Source organism: Mastigoproctus giganteus, chromosome 10, assembly GCF_048544385.1.
Source record: "Mastigoproctus giganteus isolate SK-2022 chromosome 10, ASM4854438v1, whole genome shotgun sequence".
Classification (NCBI taxonomy): domain Eukaryota; kingdom Metazoa; phylum Arthropoda; class Arachnida; order Uropygi; family Thelyphonidae; genus Mastigoproctus; species Mastigoproctus giganteus.
In genome coordinates this window covers 84,036,232-84,049,089 of record NC_143584.1, presented here as the reverse complement: position 1 = coordinate 84,049,089, position 12,858 = coordinate 84,036,232, and the positions used below count along the sequence as shown (strand labels likewise).

At 37.2% G+C, this 12,858-nt stretch overlaps 1 protein-coding gene across 4 annotated transcripts in view; it reads right to left on the bottom strand.

Moving 5' to 3' along the window:
- The window catches only part of c11.1 (maestro heat like repeat family protein c11.1), a 1,259,325-nt gene that overhangs the window by 389,180 nt on the left and 857,287 nt on the right, over positions 1–12,858 (bottom strand). For all 4 annotated transcript variants that reach the window (XM_090383553.1, XM_090383554.1, XM_090383556.1 and 1 more), the window contains exon 29: positions 9,925–10,139. In XM_090383553.1, the coding sequence (XP_090239679.1) occupies positions 9,925–10,139 (215 nt within the window). The remainder of the gene's footprint in view (positions 1–9,924; positions 10,140–12,858) is intronic.

The window sequence follows — 12,858 nt, the reverse complement described above, 5'->3', positions numbered from 1 at the left end:
CAAGTGGCATAAGAGCTCTTGTAGTTTATATTTTGAGTTATTTTGGTTGTGTTGAATTGTTAAATTGAAAGTTTAGAGTTTTAACAGCCAAGTTTAAGTGACTTTAAGCACCATGCCACATATAAGCCTAGGCTTGGGCGGTGGTACTTAATGGCACTTTGAATGAATGAATGTTGTGCATTCATTCATTCGAAGTGCCGTTAAGTGAATGAATGTTGTGCATTCTGAATTCCACCACGGTTGTGGAAAAAGTGGAAATCAGGTAAATGTTTTGGGTATGGCAGTTGCACCTGCACGAACAATATTTTCTGTGATATACATCACTGTATCGCAACTGACTATTGTGCATTCTGAATTCCACCACAGTTTTGGAAAAGGTGGAAACCAGATAAATGTTTTTGGTATGGCAGTTGCACCTGCATGAACAATATTTTCTATGACATACATCACTGTATCACTGACAGGCTATTGACTGACTGACTGTAGAAATTCTTCTAGTCAGCCTGATCAAACTTCCATCATAGTAATTTAAAATAAAGACACAGTCTCCCATTAATTAGGGTGGTTATCAATGGGAAGTGATCACTTGCATATAGGTTCGCCTTCACCTCCTAAGTTAGTGAAGAGAGAAGAGAAGGGGAGCAGATAAAAAGATCAATGGCAGAAAATGTACGGATAAAGGTGTTAGTGGAAAAAGGTGTTAGTTCTTATGTTTAGAAGGGCGAGGTTACTGTCGGTGAGCAGATGCTCTATGATATCCCCTTCCTTCAATATCAGCACTACCCTACAGGGTGTTATGTCCATTGAAATTCCTGAGAAGATGAACAGGGGTTGGCAGCTGTACAATGAAATATCAAGGTCTGTCTGGGAGGTATCAGCCCCAGATGGCAAACAAATCAAACAGACTTAATAGAAACCTTACATTAAGGCAGATTGCTACGGCTTCTAAATTAGTGGAAAGCAGCACAGGTTGGAATGGGGTCTGGTTGCCAATAAGGATGGTAACTCCTCCATGGGCTGGACCATCCCCATGGAGGAATTTAGTCATTATTTTGGCTTGGTGAGTCCATCAGGTGGCTTCAGAAGTGCTGAGGGCTTACTTTTCTCAGCCTTAGGTTTATCTCTTTTCGGGAAGTACAGATGCTGGCCTGTGTCCATTTCCTCCTCCAAAAAGATTCCCAAAGTTGTTTTTTCAGGCACTTCTTTCTCCTCAACATCCATTTTTTTTCTTGCTAGGTAGGATGTATTTCAGGTTTCTTATTCTTTTCTTCAGCAATTTGCGGGTGCCTCCGTAGCCAGGTGGGCAGGAGCAGCAGTGCGTAGCACACGCATCTTGATTAGACCGGGGTTCGAGCCCGTGACCACCGAATACGGAGGATGTGGAAAGGTCAGAGAATGACCACTGCATATCCCCGGAGCAATATGGCCTTAGTTGCTAATGCTCCTAAAAACCAAATAACAAACAAACAAACGGGGATATACTATAATAAGGCCAACCATAAAGAATCTTCTGTATGCAAGTCTGGCACAAGTAATGTTGCATTTTGCAGGTCAGATGGTTTTCAGGATTGGAAACATCTAAATCCAAACGTTCTTTTTCATTAGAATTCATTACAACACACAAACAATTTCACAAAATGGAAATTATTAGAAAAGGGTCTTCAAAAAGGTGGGCACAAGCAGCACTAAGAAGCGAAATTTCGATATGGCATCATATAGCCATTTGAAATGATATTGAAATGTATATTGTTCTGTGCTGAAAATAATTTGGCATTTCATGGACATGCTAGTAATATCAATACCGAAGAAAAAATTGTGGCGTATTTTTAAACTTGATAAAATTAGATGTTGGTATGAAAAATGCTCTGGAATCGCATATTAAACACCACACTAATTATTTATCTCCAGAAATTCAGAATGACTTTATTAATTTGTTAGCAACAAAAGTACGAAGTGAAATAATTTAAAATAACAAAATGCAACAAGACATAATATGTTAAGAGTAAGAGTTTTATATCTATATAATATCGGTGTGGATACACCATAGATAACTCTTAAGAAAAAACTACGATAGTAGTGTGGGAGGCATCATTTCCTCTGTATCTCATATTGGCTCGATGATAGGCCAATAGCTTTGAAACGGTGCCGTTTCACTTCCACGAAACAACAGATGACCACTTGTCGGGATAAAGGAAAACCACTCTCTTCTAAGTCTCTAACAGGGTGCTTACAATAGACGGTTGACCACAGCCTAATGTCCGAATGTTTAATACACCTTGGTCTGCCCACTGGCTTTAGATACACAGAAAGTAGTTGACCAGCTCGACTTCTTGGTATGTAGGACAGGTAGTCAGTCGGATAGGGTTTACGGGTTCCACTGAGTTGCAGATGGTAATCTCTTTATCTTTTAATTCGGGAGTAACAACAGCACTATTGCTTGCTTGAAGGCCATGAGTGCGAACGATGTATACTCAGAAAGTCTTGTAATGCAGTCGTTATATGGAAAATTTTCTTCATTCTACGAACAAAGAAAATTTTCGTTTCCGTAAAACAAAGAAATAAAAAAATTCTAAAAAAATTCTGTAAAAAGAAAACATTTATCTCTAAATAGAAAAATTCGCTATAAAGAAGTTTGTTACACAGAGGTCCGACTGTACTTATTATTTATTATGATTTTACCAATTATCAAAAAAAGGTGCGTAGCCATGAATTTGCCAACGGCGCCAAAAACATAGCTACACCTCTGCACACAAGGTTCGTTGTTGGGTCCACTGTTGTTTTGTATATTTATCACTGATATTGATGAAGGTATATCAGGCTTAATATCGAAGTTTACAGATGATACAAAGGTTGGCAGGGTTGTTAATGAGAGTAATGGCAGTGTGTTACTGCAACAGGATCTTGAAAATTTGGACAGGTGGGCTGAGAAGTGGCTACTGAAGTTTAATATTGAAAAATGCAAAGTACTGCATATGGGCAGAAGTAACCCCAGAGAAACATGCCAACTGTGTGGTACTACACTGAAGGTGGTAAAAAACGAAAAAGACCTGGGAGTAATTGTGCAGTTAGATATGAAGTTTTCTGAGAAATGCAGACAGGCTGCCAGGGCAGGTCATGGGGTGTTGTCAATGATATACAGGAATTTTGCTAGCAGGGAAAAGGAGGTAATTGTCCCTCTGTATAAGGCAATGGTCAGGCCATGCCTTGAGTACTGAGTGCAGGTCTGGAGGCCTCATTTTAGGAAGGATGTAGAATTGCTTGAGAGTGTACAAAGAAGGGCAACAAGATTGGTGAGGGAAATGAAGGGATCCTCTTACCATGAGAGGCTTAAGTTCTGCAAATTGCAGTAGCTGGAGACTAGGCACCTGCGCGGTGATCTGATTGAGTTGTATAAGGCCTTGAATGGGTTGAGCACACTGAATTCTGATGGGATCCTTCCACTTGTTCAGATTACGAACCTTAGGGGGCATAAATTCAAATTAAGAAAAGACAGATGTAGAATAGATGTGAGGAAATTTGCCTTTAGCCAGAGGGTGGTTAATTGCTGGAACAAACTTCCATATGTCATTGTGGAAGTTGATAGGTTAAATAAATTTAAGGAGGAACTGGACAAATATTTAGATAGGATCGTTTTGTAATTTTTTTTTTGGCTGATTCTGCATAAGCGCATACACTTGCTTTCTTGCATCACATGACACTACTACTACTACTACTACTACTACAGTCTGTCCTCGTATAGCATGATAATTGTGTTCCTCCCTAAAATCCACTCATACACACCTTCTCGATGGTAAGCCCTGTTACGTCACTTAGGTGGCAACGAACGTGTAGAGTGGTTCTCTTCAAGACGCCTGGTCAGCGTGAAGAGGAAAAGACCAAACCCTCCAGCAATGAGAGCACAACAATACAAATGGCCCTCAGTCCCCAGCAGCTTTCACTCTCCCTCTTACGGCAGCGAGAGGATCAGAGTGGAAGCAGAGGGGCTAAGAATCTCTGGGTATGACCAGGCTGCCATGCACGGAAATTGAACTTGGCCTGTTATAACGTATGATCACTCATCGGTGAAGACAGGATATTAGAGCTAGAAAAGGAATTAGAAAATGTGAATTGGAATATCATCGGTTTGGCTGAAACAAGAAGAAGAAATGAATCACTTATAAGTTTATCAAGTGGAAATCTGTTGTACACCAATGGAAACAGTGAAAGGAGTGAAGGTGGAGTTGGGTTTCTGTTCCATAAAGATTTTAAAAACAACATTTTGGAATTCAAAAGTACATCACCAAGGGTGTCAAGACTAATACTCAAGATTTCTAAGAGGTACAAGCTAAATATTATAATGCTTTATGCACCAACATCGAGCCATGATGATGAAGAGGTTGAAGAAATGTACACTGAAATTGAGTCTTCTAGATGAGCAGAAAACCCACTACACTATTATTATGGGGGACTTCAATGCTAAGGTTGGAAAAAGGCAAAACAGCGCAGAAAGAGGAACTATAGGAAATTTTGGAATTGGTGAAAGAAATTAAAAGAGGTGAAAGACTTGTGGAATTTGCAGAATCTCAAGGAATGTCAGTAATGAACACTTTTTTCAAGAAAAGGGTGAACAGAAAGTGGACATGGAAGAGTCCAAATGGATTAACAACTAATGAAATCAACTTCATCCTCACTAACAGAAGATATACTGTGAATGATGTTACCGTCCTGAATAAGGTAAATGTTGGACGTGATCACAGAATGGTAAGATGTACACTTGATATAGATGTAGGAAAGGAAAGGAAAAAACTGACTCGAGTAAATAATACAAAGGTCTTTGAAATAGCAGAGGAGGAGAAAAAGCAGTATGTACTGGAACTTAAGAACAAGTTTGAGCTTCTGCAGACTGCTCAGGACCAAGATATCGATGAGGAATATTACAACTTTCTGAAAGTGATAAAGCCCAAGAAACCTATAGGGAAACAGAAATCCAAAGAAGAAAAAATTAGTCAAGAAACACTTGTCATGATGAACCAAAGACGACAAATGAAGAGCAAGAAAAACACTGACAGGGAGAAAATTGAGTATATTGAGTTATGCAAAGCCATTAGAAAGAGACTCAGAGAGGACATAAGAAGATTTAACACAAGAAAAGTAGAACAAGCATTAAGGGAAAACAAAGGATTTAAATCAGCAGCCATGAGCAGTAATACAGAAATACAAATGATACTGAAACTGAAGAATAGCGATGGTGTACTTATAAACAGCAGAGAAGGCATAATTCAAATAGCAGAAGACTACTATAGAGAATTATACAAGGAGCGAGGGAATGATACCAGCAGTGGGGAAGATGGATTACAAAGTAGCAACACATACGACATACCCGATATTCTTCCTGATGAGGTAGAACATGCATTGAAGAAAATGAAGAATCGGAAAGCCCCGGGGGAAGACGAAGTTACTGTAGAGTTGTTAAAATTGGGAGGAAGAGACATAACACAAAAACTGGCAAGGCTCTTCAAAAAGTGCATTAGAAAAGGTGTGATGCCTAAGCAGTGGAATAATTCAATCATAGTTTTGCTGCATAAGAAAGGAGATAAATCAGAAATTGGAAATTATAGACCAATTAGCTTGTTATCCCATATCTACAAGTTGTTCACAAGGGTCATTACTAACAGATTAGAAAGAATACTTGATGAGAATCAACCGAAAGAGCAAGCTGGTTTTAGGACAGGATTCTCAACTATGGATCACCTTCACGTAATATCACAGCTAATGGAGAAAGCAAATGAATATAAAACACCATTATGCCTGGCATTTGTGGATTATGAAAAGGCATTTGACTCCATACAGCATAAGGCAATGTTTCGGGCACTGGAAAGACAAGGCATAGATACTCCATATATTATGATTTTGAAGAAAATATATGAGAGTGCTACATCCTTTATTAGCCTAGACAAAGACAATAGCAAATTTAAAATCGAGAAAGGAGTTCGACAAGGAGACACAATATCTCCGAAGCTGTTTACTGCTGCCCTTGAGGAAGCTTTCAGAAGATTAGACTGGTCGCAGAAAGGAGTCAATGTGAATGGAGAGTACCTAAACCATTTACGATTTGCAGATGACATTGTGTTCGTAAGCCACGATCCCAAAGAATTAGAGGAAAATCTTAATCAGTTATGCACAGTTAGTAAGGATTTTGGACTAAAGATGAATATGGCTAAAACAAAAGTAATGATGAACAAGTATGCCACGGAAAGGGAAATAACGATTGAAGGAGCAGTAATTGAAAAGATGGAGTCATATACTTATCTGGGACAAGTTATTAGCTGTAATAATGATAAATGGCTGGAAGTCAAGAGAAGAATAAATTTTGGGATGGATAGCATTCAGGAAATATAGTCACATACTGAAGAGCAATATCCCAGTTTGTCTGAAACGTAAAATAATGAATCAATGTATACTCCCCACCATGAGTTATGGAAGTGAAACTTGGGCACTCACCAAAAGAATGGAAGAGAAGCTAAAAACTACACAGCGAAGAATGGAACGAATTATATTGGGGAATCAGACTGTTAGATAAGAAGAGAAACACATGGATTAGGCAGCAAACTCAAGTAAAGGACATTCTTATCAAAACTAAAGAACTAAAATAGTGTTGGGCAGGACACATAGCTCGAAGACATGATGACAGATGGACTAAGAAAATGGTACCCAAGAGGAGCTAGAAGAAAACCTGGAAGACAAAGGCGGAGATGGATAGATGAAATTCATGAGTTTTTGAGTAGTAAATGGATGGCCAGTGCTCAAAACAGAAGGAACTGGAAAGTTGCTGGAGAGGCCTTCATCCTGCAGTGGATAGAAAATGGCTGATGATGATGAATTGTATTCCTAGAAACCCTCGTGCAATGCAAAATCGTGCAATATAAACAACAGGCCCTATGGGAAAAGTGGGGTTAGGTGCTGACCACCCAAGATTGAACACACATAATGATTAAAATACGTAATAAATATATATATTTTTTATTATAATATAATAAATAGTAAAAAATTTATTTTTTATTATTTACTATATTATAATAAAGTATTTTTTAATACTAAAAAAGTATTTTTTACGAATAAAATACGTATTCTATTCGTAATAAAATATTGCTAATGCTTTTGCTTCTATCGTAAGCAAACTTGTTTTTTGTTTGATTTTCTATCCAAACTGATGACAGCCGTTCCATTTCTTCCAATTCTTGTCTTAATCTAATGGATTTTAATTACACTTTGAGTTGTTCCCGCTATGAAAGTTGTTTTTATTTTCTCCACATTCTTTGTAATTCTCGGTGTTGCCTCATTTAGGACTGTAGCACGTGCAATATCACATGGTCTTTCATTTCGCTCAAAGCGTTTCACAATTTCATATTTTTTCTCTATCGACAGAGGCGGACTGGCCATAAGCCTTACCCGGGAAATCCCGGTGGGCCAGAGGCCGGTGTGATTTTGGCCATAAACCGTAGTATGAAGCCACAATAAATTTTCCCCGGTAAGAATTTTGGATCCAGTCCGCCTCTGTTTATCGATATTGCTTTTCTTTTTCTCTCTGAATCTGCAGTGTCTTCGCCAGGACGCTTCCTTTTCACACCTTAAGTATTTTACTAATTTTTAGGGAATAAAGCGCAATTACAAAACGAGGAGGCACGCTTAAATACACATAAACAAAGCTGCGAGCGTATAGCAACTGAATAAACAACACCGTAAAGGCCGAGATACACTATTAACACCCGACATTTTACTAAAGCACATTTCTGGGAGTTACTACCATAAAACAATAAAAACAATTTCCAGTTTCGTTTCTGCTAGTGGAATCTGTTATAAACTGGTAGTAAACTCCATCTAATTGCATTTGCGATTATATCGATAGCTGGAATTGTGTTGGTTTTTATGTTATTATGGTGAAATTTGTTTCCCCTTCACTGATATAAAACACATAAATACATTTTCAGAATCTTCTTCAGATTCTGAAATAAATACATTTTCAGAATCGTGTTGCGTTCGGTTGGGGTGATTCCGCGTTCGACTGCCATTTCTTGTAAACACAAAGGCGAATCGTGCATAAGTGAATTCGGTTCGTGTTATGTAAGATAACGTTCCCCTATTTATAAATCGTGTATGATCGAATTCGTGTAATGTAAACACGTGTTAAACGAGGACCGACTGTACATGAAAAGCCTATCTCTTCCTTGCACTATGTGTCAGATACTATTACTATTAAGTAATCAGCCTAAACAAGTGGCAACTAAGTGTACAGTAGTTCACTGTAATTTTCAATAAGAAAGCAAAAATGGCATCAGGTATATGACAAATAACAAAAAAAAAAAAAAAAAAAAATGTATTAAGTTTTTTACAAGCAGCAACTAATATATCTGCAAATCGTTTCCCAGATAATCAAATATTTAACTCCACTGAAGCAAAGCATACAATAACCACTGAGAATTAATTTGCTTGGAGTTGATAATATTTGGTATGCTATTAAGAAAGTTTATCAAGTAATTTAAGACCTTTGAATTTTTTCAAAGGACATTTCAGCTACTTTGAAATTATTTTAATTGGGTGAATTCGATATTCTCAAGTGGATCAATCTGGAAGTTCGATTTAATTATAGTTATGCCATCTGAAATTTACTATAATTTAAATATCACCACTTATATTTAAATACAAAGAATAGGATTAATACATTGTTATTTGCAGATAAAAACTAGAACAATGGCTTTTAAAGGGAAAAAATATGGTGAAAACAAAAATAGTTATAGACAATAAAATATTAGAACAAGTAAAATATTTTAAATATCTAGGATGTGATATAACATATGATGTCAAAAAAGATATGAACCAGAAATTGGCAAAATTTCAAAATATATGTGGAACAATAAAAAGAACTCTGGCTAAGAAAACAAGGAAAGAAACACAATTGAAAATTTACAAAGTAATGGCAATACCAACACTTCTTTATGGTTCTTAAATATGGATACAGAAACAAAAAGACATTAATAGAATACAAGCTGCAGAAATGAAAATTTTAAGATATGTTAAAGGATGTACAAAATTAGATAAAATACCAAATGTAAATATTAGAAAGGAATTAAAGATTTACTCAATTAATGGAAAAATTATAGAATATAGACAAAGATGGAAAGAATATGTAGAAAGAATGGAAGATAATAGTTTCCCTAAATTAGCTTATACATACAGAGCAAAAGGAAAAGAGACAGAGGAAGACCGAAGAAAAGATGGGCAGACCTCTTCGAGATCAGAAGAGGCAGATCGTCTAATCCATGAAGGAAAATAAGATAAGATAAGATAAGATAAATATCACCACAATTTCAAAATTAATTTGTTTCAGCAGTTGGAAATTTTTGTAATAATGTTATAATTCATTGGCAGAATTTCCCCAAAAATGTGATATTTAAATTACAGTAAATTTCAGATGGCATAACTATAATTAAATCCAACTTCCAGATTGATCCACTTGAGAATATCGAATTCAGCCAATTAAAATAATTTCAAAGTAGCTGAAAAGACCTTTGAAAAAATTATCGAACTATACAACCAAACCGGGAGGATAAAAGAGTATCAGTACAACAGGGCAGAGGCACATTATAGCCTTAGCAGCTTATGTGCCATTAAGCCTCCATAACAACAACAACAACAACAGGGCAATTTCCTTCTTTCAGACATTAAATTTTGCAGAGAATTCACTAGGCTTTGCCATTACGGAATACCCAACATTTATACTACACACTATCCATGGCAATACAGAGCACATCTCATTATACATTATTCATACCATTAAAGAACACACTGCTGTTATGTTAATATTTAAACTTCATTACTATTTATACAAGTTTTTCAAAAAAAGGACATTATGATGCATTTAAGAACTTTATTTTTTTATTTGCTTACCTAACAGGAGGTGGTTTAGGTACCTTACATTCCAAAGGGTTCTTAAGGCTAACAGCAGTCCCTTTTTTACCATCAGTTATTGGAGTCAGAGGTAGCTGTGTTCCTATATATGTTCCTGTAGCAAGAAGTAATGTGGAAAATATCTGATCAAAATAGTTTTGTGCACAGTGCTCCATCTCTGCCACCCGAAACATTTCTCGAAGGGCACATATTGCCTGAACAAATTTAAATATCTATTTTTACTACAATTATAACATTTTTTTTCATGATTTTAATAATTTTGTTAAAGCCATGTATTAAAATATATACAGTAATACCCCGAAGTTACGCGATAGGTGGGTCCGACGAAAATCGCGTAAGTCGAATTCGCGTAAGTCGGGGTACAACTTTGCATATAAATACATATAAATTTTGCTCAATTGGGACCAAGTACTAACAAAAACACTAGTTTAGAAGAAAAATATTAATAAAATTGCAGTTCTGTATACATATTAATACAAAATATGTATTAAAAAAACAAATGACTTACGTTAAAAAGTTATTTCGATGTCGATGGCTTCATAAAATCTAACAAATTCGTCTGAAGACACAGCGCCTTCTTTTTTTCACGCAGAATTTCTTAGTAGCAAGCTAATAATTTTTTTTATTCCTTGCTTTGTAGCTATAACGCGTTCTTCGTTGGAGTCTATGTTTTCTAAAATTTTTAAGCCCTTTACAATTGAGCCCTTTTCAATTTTCAACCTGTCAAGTTTGCAATTGTCATGTGCTTTTCGCCATTGCTTCATTTAGGCCTGTAGCACGTGCAATATCACATGGTCTTTCATTTCGCTCAAAGCGTTTCACAATTTCATATTTTTTCTCTATCGACAGAGGCGGACTGGCCATAAGCCTTAACGGGGCCAGTGTGATTTTGGCCATAAACCATAGTATGAGGCCACTACAAATTTTCCCGGGTAAGAATTTTTGACCCAGTCCGCCTCTGTTTATCGATAATTGCTTTTCTTTTTCTCTCTGAATCTGCAGTGTCTTCACCAGGACGCTTCCTTTTCACACCTTTTAATTAAGTATTTTACTAATTTTTAGGGAATAAAGCACAATTACAAAACGAGGAGGCATGCTTGATACGCATAAACAAAGCTGCGCGCATGTAGCAACTGAATAAACAACACCATAAAGGCAGAGATACACTATTAACACCCCACATTTCTAGGGGTTACTACCATAAAACAATAAAAATCCAGTTGCGTTTCTGCTAGTGAAATCTGTTATAAACTGGTAGTAAACTCGATCTAATTGCATTTGCGATTATACCGATAGCTGGAATTGTGTTGGTTTTTACGTTATTATGGTGAAATGTGTTTTTCCCTTCACTGATATAAAAAACATAAAATCAGCAAAGTTGAATTTTGTTCATCTTTCGCTCTCATTCTCCGCCGTCGCACCGTATATCGATAACATATGAAAAACGATCTTGAAGATAGTGGGCGGCAGCGTTGCCAAACGAAAAAATCAAGAACCGCGTAACTCCGAGTTCGCGTAAGTCGGGGTAGCGTAAGTCGGGGTATTACTGTACATATAAACACACACACACACACACACACACACACACACACACACACACACACACGTGTGTGTGTGTGTGTGTGTGTGTGTGTTTGTTTGTTTATTTATATATATATATATATATATATATATATATATCTTATACAGATAACTTTTAGATATCTACTATACTTCTTTTTCTACTATCCTCACCCTTGTAATTACTGGCACTTTGTGTAATTTTTGCCGCCATCTATGCATATTTTATTTAATATATCTATTCATACATATTTATGTATGCATACATATATATATATATAAATACATATATACACACACATATATAGAACTCTGGTTTATTTTTAAATGTTTATTTTTAGTGTATTGGGTAGGGGTGTGCTGACATACACACCCCGGCTTACGTAATACTCAACTTACAGAAATTCGACTTTACGTAAGCTTTTGTAGGCAGGTGCAAACTTAAAAAAAAATGTGGAAACTAACTCCTCTAACTCCTCCATGGCCAAATTGGCCACGGTGGCACTAATGGGAGATCCCATGGCTGTACCGTGAACCTGTTTGTACATAACGGTACAGCCATGGGAGCTCCCATTAGTGCCACCGTGGCCAATTTGGCCATGGAGGAGTTAGAGGATAGGGTTTTTAGTGGATGTCAGTTTCCCATAAAGAAATGGAAAAGTATGTTGATGATACCTTCACCGTGGTCCAGAAGGGGAAAGAGGATGATGCACTCCATTGGCTTAATAGCTTCTCCCAATTTATACAATTTACCTCAGAGGTGGAGACAGGAGGTACCTTTCCATTATTGGACGTACTGGTCTCTAGGATAGGCCTAGGCTTAAAACTTCAGTGTTTAAAAAAACCTATGTGCAGAAGCCAGTACACCCATTATAGTTCAGCACAAGCTGGGCAGCATAAGAATAGTGTAGTGAAAGCTCTACTAGATAGAGCAGGGTCACACTGCACTACCCCAGACAACCTCAGTGACAAGCAAGAAGAAATCTCCCAAGCGAACGAGGCATACGCATCGCAACAAATGGAGCCGCCCTTCACCATGGAGGAGCTACAAAATGCTGCGGCACAGATGCGAAATAGGAAATGCCCGGGACCGGACCTCCTGGAGCCGTAGCTGATCAAAAAGGCTGTGGAACACATACCTGGCCTCCTGCTCAAACTTCTAAACTGCTGCCTGCAAGCGGGGAAATTTCCGACCTCCTGGAAAACCGCAAATCTGAAACTCATCCTGAAGAACCCTAACAAGCCATTGGAACAACCAGATTCCTACCGACCGATAGCTTTACTGACTACCCTGAGTAAACTATATGAAAGGCTGTTGCATAAAAGAATTATGAACCACTACAAAGCTGCAAA